The following is a 14,096-nucleotide window of genomic DNA, read 5'->3' as shown; positions in this document are numbered from 1 at the left end:
TGTCTTCCACTCCCTCTCTCTCTCTAGCTAACCCCCTTGGGGCTTTGGGGAGAGACATTAGCATATTTCTGGTGATAAGGGGTGAAGGTGCTCATTTCTATTAAAATGGAATTGGACTGCTTTGCATGTATTAATTTCACAGCTTTGCAACAGCATACTGGGAAACAAACACAGGAAACGTGGCCCAGGATTGGGAGTGAGGGTGTGTATGTGTGTTTGTATGAACGCATTTCATTTTTAACATGTGCCTGCACATTGTTTTTAATGACAAAAAATTGAATTGAATTGAATTGAAGGGGGTTGGCAGAGAGAGCGAGAGAAAGAGTAATAAAAGGGCGCAAAGAGTTCTTCATTAACCAGTCTGTCTTGCAAACCATTTGCACTTTTTTGTACAATTCTGTGTTGAAAGTGCATTATCAGTTGACAGAAATTGAATGTATGTATGCTTGTACTTGTAAATGTGTGCATTAAAACAAGTAGCTCTACAAGCAGGCATGAATGAATGTAGATAGTTACACATTAACACATGGGTATACGTTACCTGGCCAAATAATCATTGCGAACCAGTAACAAATGCTGCATCATGGACAGGAAATAGCTTTCAGCTCTGGAGTCCTTTACAGTGTTGAAAAGGATCTCAAACACCTCCCTCACATCAGTGCAACCATGACCGTTAAGGACCATAAACAACAACAGGTTACATGGCACTTACTCCGTCACAATTTTCAACATACATTTATTTAAACAGTCATAATATATAGGAGACTTCACTATTATTCTGAGGAGAGAAAAAAAATAAAAGTGGTATCCACATTCTCACTATGAATCACCCAGCCAATAAGAAAAATATACAGGTGAAAGTCGTATAGAGGGCAAACCTAAAATCAAGTCTAATGCCCCCTGGTGGTAAAAACTACAATGGACCTGAAGTAGTAACAGTCAACATGCCTTCTAACACTTCCAGTTTGATAATCATCAGATATTCTATAAGGTTATTTTCTAAAGCGCTCCAATCTGATAAGATCGTTTTTATGGTTTCTCACCATGGATAATTTTTGTAGACGAGTTACTACAGTGACAAAATGATGAAACAATTATTGTGCACTTTTGAGACACCTGGTGTTGAAATTTGTAACTGCATGCTGACGGAACAAGGAGCTCTTGGTTCTGTTCAACTTCCCCTTTAGATTTTTGAAATATACTGATACATTAGTTGTAAGTTAAAGTAAAACAAACTAAAAATAATTTATCCAAAATATCAACTGTCATGAATGAATTTCCTAAAAAAAAAGGGGGGGGGATCATACACTGACATATTGGTGAAAGAAAAGCAGTGCAGTTTCAGCATTTTAGGACCCTGAATTTTCATAATGATCCATCCATCCATCCATTATCCAAATCACTTATCCTGCTCTCAGGGTCGTGGGGATGCTGGAGCCTATCCCAGCAGCCATTGGGTGGCAGGCGGGGAGACACCCTGGACAGGCCACCAGGCCATCACAGGGCTGACACACACACACGCACACACACACACACACACATTCACACCTAGGGACAACTTAGTATGGCCGATTCAGATGACCCGTATGTCGTTGGACTGTGGGAGGAAACCGGAGCGCCCAGAGGAAACCAACGCAGATACGGGAAGAACATGCAAACTCCACACAGAGGACGACCCAGGATGACCCCCAAGGTAGGACAACCCTGGGGCCCGAACCCAGGACCTTCTTGCTGTGAGGCGACCGCGCTAACCACTGCGCCACCATGCTGCCTTCATAATGATCTTCTCTTTACAATGTATCTTAATCAACCTTTTATCTGGATAAAGCACGTGCTCGTAAAAATAAATGTGTAAATAAAACCAGTATGCATTGAGGAACGATAATATTCCATTCACCTAGCACACCTTGCGTGTTAACTAACAAATTCAACCACTAAGTGTAATGCTGTCACATTTCCACGCCAATATACAACAGCAATGTCAGCAAAAAGAAATGCTCACTTAAGTAGTTTCTGTAGTTGCTGCTCTGCCTAAACTTTATTGGCCTTTCAATCAAGATGATTCAGATCTGCAGAAGAGTAGCAGTAAAGTTCACCTATGGTTGGCAGCAGGCTGCATAACAGTGCTGAAACTGCTGTACACTGATAAGCAAAGACTAATTTTGGATTTTTAAAAAAATGCTTGCGTTTTCAACTTTCTAGCGCCTAAAAGCTAATGCTTAAAACAGATATGAGACTAATAACTTTTCACGCATTTCAGAAGAAGGTTGGCAACTGGCAACAGTAAACAGTACTTACACTTTCAAGGGAACGGGTAACTTAACTCTTTGAGGAAATGCTGGTAAGTGATGAGGATAATTCCTGTCTGGACTCTATCTGGCTTTGAGACATGTCGGTATGTAAAAAGATGTTTATACCTAAATCAACTGCTGCTTTGACTGAGTGGTTGTGCAACTACTTGCTTCACTACTGACCTCGATCAACTGTGTTAGAAATAGCAGCTTACAATATTTGAAGGAGGGTTGTTTGATTCCAGAATAGCATGACGTTTTAGTCACTTCCAAAGAAAAAAAGGGCTGTGAAAGGTTGGGAATCATTGCATTTATAGTGATTGCATTTATGGTGGTTTTTTTTTTTTTGTTTTTTTTTTAATAAAACAAATGCGAGGGACATTGGTCCTCAGCCTTTCTAGTGTTAAAAAGCATCCAAAGTTATTTGGGGGGTTTTTCTGTTTTGTTTTTTTTTGTTTGTTTTTTAAGGGTTAAATATACATCTAGTGATTTTGATATTCAACCTCCCCAGAGAGACTGGTTTGTCACAGGTAAGGATATTCCATCTCGATGCGGATGTCATCGAGGCGTGCTTTGAGCTCTTCCGAGTCTTCTTCGGCCAGGTCGTCAAACACGCTGAGTTGCACCCGCAGTTCTTCATTCTCTATTGTCCTTACCTCCTGCAGAAGAGGTGATAGGTGGAGGAGGATGGGGAGGTGGAGGGAGCATGTCAGTCTCAAGTAACATCTTGAGTTTGGACAGTTGAGGAAACATTTCTGAGTGCAGGCAAGTGCCTGGAAGTTTGAGAATGTTTCCATCGGAAAGTGAAAAAGACATCAGGAAAGTGTCAGGGAGTAGACTGAGTGCGATCATGGGTGTGTTCTGTTTGTGTGTGTGCTGAAGTGGCAGAGTGTCAGACAGAGAGAGAGAGATCAAGAGGAAAGAACTGACTGAAATATAGACAGACAGTGTGTGTGTCCTCCATACCGTCAGCAGATCCCGGAGTCCAAGTCTCAGCAGTTCAGAGCGGATGTGGATCCTGAAGTCTAGCTCTTCTCCTCGACTGATCAAGGCATTGATTAGCTGCATGCAGCCACCCTGCCAAATTCACAGAATATGTTAAGCTCCATACACTGAGTTTGCTGGACCACTGATGCCTGCAGTAACATTCCTGGCTATTCTCTGGGCTACAAAATCCATGTTAGCTCATGGTGCAGCCCATCACAAGTAGTTAATCAAATGCAATTGACACATATCAAACCGCAACCTGCCAGTTTTTTTTTCTCTTTTTTTTTCTTTCTGCTTGTGAAAGTGTGTGTTTATGCATACTTTGAGAGCGATGTTGGATTTGCTCATGCCAGCAAGTAGAGGCTGAAACCTCTCAATGTCCCGCTTCTCGGCCTCCTCTGTGATGGCCTCCAGAACTCGCTCATGGCTGCAGACACATAGACACATGTTTACAGATATTTTCCAATGCATTTGCAATACATTTGCCATGCCATAAATGCAACATGCTACACAGCTAAAACCACTAGATGGCACTGTTTAACCTTGTGACTCAATTGAAAACACTGTACCACCATATATACTATGAGACTTATATGTTTTCTTTTTTTTTTCTTCCCTTGCAACAACACGTTTTTTGCTGAGTGCAACTTATACTCCGGTGCGACTTGGAGCCCAGGAAATACAGTACATCTCTAACCAAGTAGTATTTAAAATCTTGAAGTCTGGATAATCTTCTCGACTTCTAGCACTGCACACAAAATCAATTCTGCAAATAAAGCAGTCTGTGTTATGAAGAGATGCGGGTCCTATTCCTTCATGCATCTCCCTCTATTTAGTGTATTGTCCTCAAAATACACAGGACAAACTACACCATGGGTCACTCACTACACTTCCCTCTACAATTGCAAATATACAGCAAGCAATGCTGTATGTTTGTATAATCAAAATGCACATAGCAATGGCACAATGAATGCTAGATGTACTTGTGAGGGAGATGGCCTGTCACCTGTCCAAAGTAATGGCGGTGCTTAACTGGAGTTAAAGCTTCATCCCTCTGTGAATGTAAGGTCTTGCTGTTCTTATGGCATGTGCGTTATTGTGTGCTAGAACTATTTAAAATGCATCTCTGTCCCAGTGCCATCAAGACCATTTCCTGTACATTTATTGTACTTGGCTACTAAGATGATTCTGGTTTAATGTTACAAAAACATGAAGATGTAGTCTCGGTTCTGGAGAGAGTACACATCCAGAAATAACTTGATGAAATTTTGCTAGTTTGCTGACAAGGATACGCCCACAAGCGTTCCTTCTGAAACCTGCCCTCAACTTTCTCCAGTAACATCCAGAGTATAACTAAAAACACAAGCAGAATATCATCTTGCGGGGCACCCCGATGGCTCACCTGGTAGAGCATGTACCATATTAGACTGAGTCCTTACTGCAGCAGCCTCAGTTCGAATCCGGCCTGGGCCCTTTGCTGCATGCCATCCCCTCGCTCTCCCCTGCCTTTCCTGTCTCTCTCTCTACAATCACTACCCAATGAAGGTGGAAAAATGCCAGAAAAAAAACAAAAACTAAAAAAAAATCATCTTGCACATCATTTAGCTTAAATGCAAATCCTAGAGTTAGTCTTTGCGTGAACATAGCTGCCAATTATTTCCTCATCACATTTACTCCGACTGTGTCGTCATAACTGTGAATGACAGAAGCCACATACAGCCGCCAGCAACACATCGTTCACTTTTACCACAAATCCAGTGATATCCTCTAAGGCTAAAGTGTAGTCTGTTTTAACTGGATGCTGTTTCCCTTGCAAAAAGTAATGTTTATTTTTAATACATGTAATGTGTTCTCCACACTCAACACATCTAAATGTTCAACTCGTCTTTTTTTGTGACTTTTCAGCCACCAAACTTTAACATGTGTTAGCAGGCTGAAGGATGTTCCCATCTGACAGATACTTACAGGTTTTCGGGGTGATCCAGGATGCAGATGGCAGACAGCAGCTTGACAGCATCGACCATCATGTGAGGCACACTAGAGTTGATGGCTTTGACCAGCAGAGGGATCCCCAAAGCTGAGCTCAGCATGTTTTTCAGACCATACTGAGAATGAGAAATTACAGAAATTCATTTTTAGGGGAAGCTGAATTCCATGAGCACACACCTCTACAACAGAGCCTGTACTAATAATTAGTCAGCTATGGAAGACATGAAAACATTCAGATTTCACTGAAATTAATTTAACACGGATTATACATCATTTTAAGTTAAATATCATTTTGATTAATCAAAACTCAACTAAAGGTAACTATTTTTTATAATTAAGTCCCCTATGTTTTAGAGTTGATAACCTGAAGGCATAACACCACGGTAGCCTAATTCTTAATCTTGCTTAAAAAAAGTATAATTTGATCTTAATACTTGTATCATGGCATGCTGTATTGTATCTACTTCTATGATTCTATTATATTTACACGATTGTGTAGTAAAGGCACTGAATTTGTAAAAGTGTAAAATAATTCAAAGTGTCTAATCTAAATTTAATGTTTTTAGATCAACAGAATACATTGACCTCAGACAAATGAGGGTGGTGAACTGTGTTTTGCCATGCCTGCTAAAGGTTTGTCTCCAATTGGTGACATAGTATCATTATTGATGAGCTATAACTGAAAAGTGGTGTTCAAAAGAAATTTATAGTGCCAAGCTACAAACCATCATGATTATAAACTATGTATAATGTAAAGTATCATGACAATGTTGTCGTTACTTTGTATTAAACTTAGCAAAACTATTTAAAGCATCTTTTTTGTGAAAACCTCCTCGCACCACCGATAGTTCAAGGTTTACTATTAAGCTACAAAAACGCTTGTGACACTGATGAAAACGGATTAAAACAGGTTGGCATCTTACCTTGTTGTTCATGAAGGCTTTGAGACAGCGGATGATCTCGTGTTGACATTTTACTCCCATGTTACTGACAGTGGGAAGAAACAAAAAAGAAAACACATTTGAATAAGAACTTTATGCTGGGATGTACCACTGAGGTTCTAGTAGGGGTAGAAACATGTGGTTGTCTTACGGGTCCTCGTCCTTCTCCTCCTGTAGTCCTCTCAGCAGCTTTAGCAGACATGTCAGACCTTCATCTCCAAAGGTTTGAACCCAACTAGAAATTACAGGACACTCAACATAAGTCAGGTGTATTTTGCAGAGACATTGACAAAAGTGAGCTGGTGGGTGCGTATGCATGTAATTTTTGTCAGTTGTGTGTACAAGTGTTTGACTCCGTCTGTCATGGAGTTCTGAGTCTAATGAAATACATCAGTGTGGCTAGTAAAATAATAAATATAATGCAACTTAACAACAATATCAATAATTCAATATTTGCTGATCCCTGTATGGAAATGCTAATTTTATCTTCTACACTTCCATGCTAGCTAGCTAAATCGGACATATTTTAGTCTCTACAAGGCTCTGTGAATTCAGGTCATTAAGTGGTATTTAAGATAACAGGCTTAAGGTTCATGAGTGTTTCAAAAGAAAAGTTGTATTCCTGCATTTATTTTTTTGTGGATTTTCCCCCCTTTTTTTCTCCCCAATTGTATCTGGCCAATCACCCCACTCTTCCGAGCTGTCCCAGTCGCTGTTTCACCCCCTCTGCCGATCCAGGAAGGGCTGCAGACTACCATATGGTTCCTCCGATACATGTGGAGTCTCCATCCTCTTCTTCTTCTCACCTAACAGTGAGGAGTTTCGCTAAGGGGATGTAGCGCGTGGGAGGATCACGCTATTCCCCCCAGTTCCCCCTTCCCCCTGAACAGGCGCCCTGACTGACCAGAGGAGGCACCAGTGCAGCAACCAGGACACACAACCATGCAGACACGGCCAATTGTGTCTATAGGGACGCCCAACAAAACTGAGGTAACACAGGGATTTGGACCAGCGATCCCCGTGTTGGTAAGCAACGGAATAGACCGCTACGCTACCCGGATGCCCTCATAAATATATATTTGACCCCTCCCCCCCATCTGTGCCAAAAATATCAAACAATGACAGCCAATATCAAGTTAACTGGCAAGTTGCAACACCCTTAATGTGTGTTTTACCTGACAGGGTTGTTATTGAGGGAGACTCGTAGAGACTCCAGACAGGACAGTAGCTGTGTGTTTCGGTACTCTGCCTTTAGCTCCTGGATGTATGCAATGGCTGATTTAGTGCTCTCCTTCTGGTATTGGCCCTGAAACAAACAAACAAACAAACACATACACATACACACACACACACACACACACACACACACACACACACACACACACACACACACACACACAAACAAGAGTTGTTTTTTTTTCCATTAACTGTTACCGTGGGACTTCAAAGCTAATTAGTGTCACTTCAACCAGAAAGCACAACTTCAGAGGGAGGCAGACAAGCCTTAAAAAATTCTTATCCACAGAATTAAAAGCACTATGTGTTGGATTTTCTTTTAACAGGCCTATTTCACAGCCAAATTAACAGTGATAGCAACCATCTGTGCCTACTTCTGTGGGCCCTCTTGAGTTACAATGTGTCAGCATATTTGATCATATTGCATCTGCTGCTTTTTAAGTATTATTTACTCATCAGGAAGAAGGGTGGCTGTCACACCAAAGAAGACTGCAATGTTTTGCCAACATTATAATGCAACACTGGCCACGTTCAAATGCACATTAATATTCCCTCAATGTGAAAAGCACTATTCTAAATGCATAAGCAGTTGTCATACAATCAGTCTGAATTTTAAGTTAGGGGCAGTACCACTGGTCAAATATATTTTTTTTAATCAGATGTTAACATTAAGGTGATGATAAATACCATTACTTATGTTATTTAAAGGCTTCATTTGGCTTCTATGAATGCAAAAGAAATTGGAATAATTGCAGTTAATTCCCCCCCTCTTTTTTTTCCCTCCCCAATTGTACTTGGCCAGTTACCTCACTCTTCCAAGCCATCCCGGTCACTGCTCCACCCCCTCTGCCAAACCGGGGAGGGCTGCAGACTACCATATGCCTCCTCCGATACATGTGGAGTCACCAGCCGCTTCTTTTCACCTGACAGTGAGGAGTTTCACGTGGGAGGATCATGCTATTTCCCCCAGTTCCCCCTCCCCCCTGAACAGGCGCCCCAATCGACCAGAGGAGGCGCTAGTGCAGTGACCAGGACACATACCCACATCCGGCTTCCCACCCACAAACACAGTCAATTGCATCTATCGGGACACCCGACCAAGCCGGCGGTGATCCCAGTGTTGGTAGGCAACGGAATGGACCGCCACGCCACCCGAGGCCTATCTACTACTACTACTTCCCGGTGCTCGCCACAGCAGATCATCGGTTTCCACTCCACTGCATCTTCCTCTGTTACACCAGCCACCTGCATGTCCTCTCTCACCACATCCATAAACCTCCTCTTTGGCCTTCCTCTTTTCCTCTTCCCTGGCAGCGCCATATTCAGCATCCTTCTCCCAATATACCCAGCATCTCTCCCCACACATGTCCAAACCATCTCAATCTTGACTCTCTTGCTTTGTCTCCAAAACGTCCAACCTGAGCTGTCCCTCTAATATACTCATTCCTAATCCTGTCCTACGTCACTCCCAATGAAAATCTTAGCATCTTCAACTCTGCCACCTCCAGCTCTGCCTACTGTCTTTTCATCAGTGCCACTGTCTCCAAACCATATAACATAGCTGGTCTCAAAACCATCTTGTAAACCTTCCCTTTAACTCTTGCTGGTACCCTTCTGTCGCAAATCACTCCTGACACTCTTCTCCACCCAATCCACCTTGCCTGCACTCTCTTCTTCACCTCTCTTGTGCACTCCCCGTTACTTTGGACAGTCGACCCCAAGTATTTAAACTCATATGCCTTCATCCCCTCTACTCCTTGCATCCTCACCATTCCACTGTCCTCCCTATCATTCATGCATAGGTATTCCGTCCTGCTCCGACGCCCATAATCACAGTTAATTTACTGTCTCAACAAGGCGTATTGCTCTTACAATGGAATGTGCTACATGTATGGCATATGTGTCATCTTTGTGGTATTTCTCATCATAGCAAAGTGAAAGAAGATGCTAACAGCCCCAACTATCATTTGCTACAAAGAATAGCTTCCTCACTGCTGGGGACTGACAACCAGCACTGGTTTTAGGAAGTGGAATCAAAAGGATGTTTACTACCATTCCAAATAACGAACTGGGTTTACAGCGTTAATGGATTTTGTCGGCATAAGACAATAAGAAAGATGTAATATAAAATCATTGATATGGAATGATTTTTTTTTGTTTTTGATTTTTGTCCTTCCAAAATAAATTCAGAGCTAAAGTTTGCAGTCCTGTCTTTTTTTTTTGCTGTTACTTAAACAATTTTTGTAAGGAGTATTTGGTTTGTCCTCTTCCTCTATAGCCATGTCAATATTAGCAACCAACCAGTAGTGAGTATTGATGGATTTTGTACAGCTCACTTTGCAACCTGACTTCTGTAAAAGGCAACTTTTTTGGGGGGGGGGGATTTCCCCCCCTTTTTCTCCCCAATTGTACCTGTCCAATTACCCCACTCTTCCGAGCCGTCTCGGTCGCTGCTTCACCCCCTCTTGCTGATCCGGGGAGGGCTGCAGACTACCATATACTTCCTCCGATACATGTGCAGTCGCCAGCCGCTTCTTTTCACCTGCTGCTTCTTTTCACCTGACAGTGAAGAGTTTCGCCAGGGGGACATAGCATGTGGGAAGATCACGCTACTCCCCCCCAGTTCCCTCTCCCCCCTGAACAGGTGCCCCAATCGACCAGAGGAGGTGCTAGTGCAGTGACCAGGGCACATACCCACATCCGGCTTCCCACCCGCAGACAGGGCCAATGCCTGACCAAGCCGGAGGTAACAGGGATTTGAACTGGCAATCCCCAGGGCAACTCTTTTCTAACCACACATTTAAAACCAGTCATTTTGTAGTTGAAGCAGGAGGGAAGAAAATACAACTACTTCAACTTCTACTTAACATTTTGTATTGACTGTGTGGAAAATTTGCATCAATTCGGACGTGGACAAAAAAACCGAATCTTATTTTATGCAAAAAAAATATTAAAATCTTTATTTTTGTAAGCATAACCTGAAGGTTTGGCCATGAAAAAAAATCCCTCCCTCCCCTTATGTGACAAGGAAGATGATGTCAAGTACAGCCACACAGGTATAATGTATGTTACATTATCTTATCTTAAGATGTGATTTTTTTAACACTTTGCAATGTACATCTTGACAGCTATATCTTCAATAAAAAAAAAAATATATATATTAGCGAACTTGGGCTGCGTCTTTTTCATGTCATAAGCCACACACGACGTGGCAAGAGGTGGCAAAACTGTTGCCCTAATAATTCAGCTCACAAGATTAGCCAGAATCAAGTTTGGTACTGACAGATTTAGATGTGTGGAGGTACTGGGAAACCATCTCTCGCTTGATGCCGATGTCTTTCTCTCTCAAAGGCTGCTGCTTCTCCTCATTCAGGTTCATGTCCACCTGGCAAGCAAGATAGGAGGGAGGAGGTAGGTGAGAGAGAGAGAGAGAGAGAGAGAGAGAGAGAGAGAGAGAGAGAGAGAGAGAGAGAGAGAGAGAGAGAGAGAGAGAGAGAGAGAGAGAGAGAGAGAGAGAGAGAGAGAGAGAGAGAGAGAGAGAGAGAGAGAGAGAGAGAGAGAGAGAGAGAGAGAGAGAGAGAGAGAGAGAGAGAGAGAGAGAGAGTTTGGACAAAATATAATTATGTTTAGGGCACAACATCAGTTGTTATCAATACTATTACTGGTGCTGCTCCCCCTGCTGTGAATAGAGGGCTGACTCTGTGGATACGGTACAAAGGAAGAATTTCCAGGGACAGAGTCACATGCTCTGGCTCATACCTGTTAGCACTGCAGCGAAAACTATGAAGACACTCAAATATTCTGTGAGTTCACAAAGTCGGTATGCAATCAACTAGAAATGGGGCAGCTCCCAGTGTTGTCTCATGGTGACTATATTAATGAGGTGTTGGCCCTATGGTTCAGCATAGGTGTTCTGCCCCCTTCAGCAACATACCTTAGCATCACCACCCCCGCCACTATTAAAAATACTTCTAGGGGGAAAACTGAGCATACATATTGAATGGAATCATGGATATTGAGAGAAGTTGTTTGAAAGAAATATGATGACTCGGCTCTCTAGAAGGTTCACACAAACATTCCTCACAAATAACTTTAAGGATTCATCACAGTAATGAAATCATTCATGAGTGCCATGGTTGACTTTAAAATCTATCAAAAAAGCTGTATCAGTACATTGTCAAGCAAGACATTAAAACTGCTGCAAAGTGCAGCTAATAAAAGTGGTAGAGCAGCAATTTTTCTGTTTCCTAGCTCACGTAAATAATAACTGTACTGACTTAGAAAAGTTAATTGATATTGAACCAACAAGACCGCATCCAATTTAACAAAATTGAATGGCTTAAATGGTCTACATTAGAAGGAAGTTACAGCCTTTGAAAATGACAAATGTACCAGATGCACATCAAGAACCAGTTACAACCTACATACCCTCTCTCAGCCAAGCCAAGAGTAATAATAAATCATACTCGATTGTAACACACCAAATTTTCAAAGCCATTAAGCAAAAACCAAGAAAAGTTTATTGTACAAGATTAGTATCTTTCCTAAGCCAAAGATGCATACTCTCCCTTAGACAGTCTGTCTCACTCACCAGCATTTGTTCGAAGAGATCCAAGACAGATTCATCATTCAGGTCATGCAGCATGGCAGCCTGGGCACTGAGCTCATAACTGGAAGCTGAAGAGTGACGGTGACCCTGCGCTTGGCCTGGCTTCTCCTTGTCTTTCTTTATCCTCATACTGGTGAACCGCTCCAACTGGATTGGCAAGGAACAGGACACAGATTAAACGACAGGAGTCAGAGGGGAGATGACCAAACAGCAAATAGCCCAAAGAACCAATCTCTAATCAGCTGGAGAGTTTGAAGAAGTTGTTGGCTGCAGCGTCCACTGGCCTTCATTAATATCAATCCATGATGGCCTTAGTGTACCATTTAGATAGAGATTAAGAAATAGTCAGTGTTCTAAGATATTGCAATTATTCCAACCATGTAACAAGATGTTTAAGGACAGGTGAAGTGACTGACAGAGGGTGTTTATAAATACATTTAACTAGCAATAAACACTGAAAGTCAAACATAAGGAAGGCTTAGCTCAAATACTGAGAAAGTCTCCTTCAGTAAGGTTTAAATGCCTTTGTAATGACTTGTCAATGTTTGGCATCACTTTCTATGTTGGTTAACGCCAAAGGAAAAAACAGAGAGCAATGAAGTTAGGACACGTGCAACTTAAGCAAATGTTACTGTAACTTCCTGCCATAAAGTGTTTATGGCTGTGACATAAACTGCCAATATATTTAAGACGTGTTTTCACGCTCTCTGCATTCCACTTGCTGTCATCACAGGGGCAAGTTAGCACAAGTAGCTTTGACTGGGAATGTGATGGTATCAGTGGGTGCTTCTTAAATGCATGCACATCCACAGTAGAGCACAAATACACTGACACTGCACAATGCAGCCATGTTGAAGGGGATTACATTAGTATGACAGACAGAGGTTAGTGTGTTGGGTTTGTCAAACCGATTAACACATACACAGGCATTTAGCAAGCTATCACACACAGATGACTGGCACATGGTACCAAACCTACCTCATCAGGGAACAGCCGTTTGAGTTTCTATTCAAGGGAGGAAAACAAAAGCAGAGAGAGGAATTGTTTGTCAAATCAAACAGGAGGGGAAGGGAAAAAACAGTGACAATTATGAAAGATGAGTGGAGGGAGAGAAAAACAGGGAATAAATTAGGTAGGAATCAATTAAGGGAAGCAAATGAGTCTGAGGGAAGTGCCTATCGCGTTCATTCCTAATTGAAGGCAGGACGAGGGAAGACACCGTCAGACGTATTACTCTCACTAGTTGATTGGCTCGTTAGAATACATTAAGGTGCCAACACAGGCCATTCAAGGACACATATCAGTGTTAGGCAAGGAGAACTCCAATGTAATAGTGAAGAACTTTGAAGACAATCATTGAAAACATGACCTATCAGCGGCAGATCAAGGCAGTCAAGGGTGGTGGTGGGGGGGGGGGATCAATGAGATTTATGCATGTAAATAATCCACATATGGGAATCACAGAAAATTGAATCAGTTTAACTTTCTGTAATGCCAAGGCGTTTCAACGATCTTAAGTAAACTTGCATGTCATAGCCACTAGGTGACAGGATACGCCCAACGATAACCTCCTGCAAAGCGCCCCTAGTGTCTGTAGTACCACCTCCAAACACCAGGGGGACAATCTGACACGTTAAATTGATAAAGTACCTGCCACTGGACATATATCTAATCTATAAATAAAATTAAACCAGAACCCTGACTATCCTTAACCGAGTTCCCGCTGAATTTCTGGAAAAAAAATAATTTGGAATTAAATACAAGCATTTTTGTTTTCAAAAATTTTAATTTGTCATTTAATATGAATTTATGTCAGTTGTGTTTCATGTGTCTGGTTCTTCATTGAGAGCACTGAAAATATTTAGATTTAAAATATGTGGAGAAGGCTGGTTGTTCTTACAGTTTAACAGCTGAAGGCACAACTGCCCTGCTAATCTCTTTCTTGGTCAAGAAAACGAGAGAAGGGTGGGGCCACTCAAAATGTGAAATCCTTGTTAAAAATACACACCACGATCTTCATCAGATGGTGCATTTATAAAACCC

The 14,096-nt window shown here is 41.9% G+C and overlaps 1 protein-coding gene across 1 annotated transcript in view; it reads right to left on the bottom strand.

Annotated features, from left to right (window-relative positions):
* Positions 1-14,096, bottom strand: part of LOC130109834 (protein diaphanous homolog 1) — a 169,915-nt gene that overhangs the window by 92,429 nt on the left and 63,390 nt on the right. The window contains exons 2-12 of the mRNA XM_056276810.1: positions 13,032-13,058; positions 12,036-12,200; positions 10,728-10,829; positions 7,384-7,514; positions 6,360-6,443; positions 6,191-6,254; positions 5,244-5,383; positions 3,600-3,705; positions 3,258-3,368; positions 2,832-2,950; positions 542-658 (exon numbers count right to left, since the gene is read on the bottom strand). Coding sequence (XP_056132785.1) covers positions 542-658; positions 2,832-2,950; positions 3,258-3,368; positions 3,600-3,705; positions 5,244-5,383; positions 6,191-6,254; positions 6,360-6,443; positions 7,384-7,514; positions 10,728-10,829; positions 12,036-12,200; positions 13,032-13,058 — 1,166 coding nt within the window. The remainder of the gene's footprint in view (positions 1-541; positions 659-2,831; positions 2,951-3,257; positions 3,369-3,599; positions 3,706-5,243; positions 5,384-6,190; positions 6,255-6,359; positions 6,444-7,383; positions 7,515-10,727; positions 10,830-12,035; positions 12,201-13,031; positions 13,059-14,096) is intronic.

Source organism: Lampris incognitus, chromosome 1 (genome assembly GCF_029633865.1).
Source record: "Lampris incognitus isolate fLamInc1 chromosome 1, fLamInc1.hap2, whole genome shotgun sequence".
NCBI lineage: Eukaryota > Metazoa > Chordata > Actinopteri > Lampriformes > Lampridae > Lampris > Lampris incognitus.
This window is presented reverse-complemented; position numbering and strand designations above follow the sequence as displayed.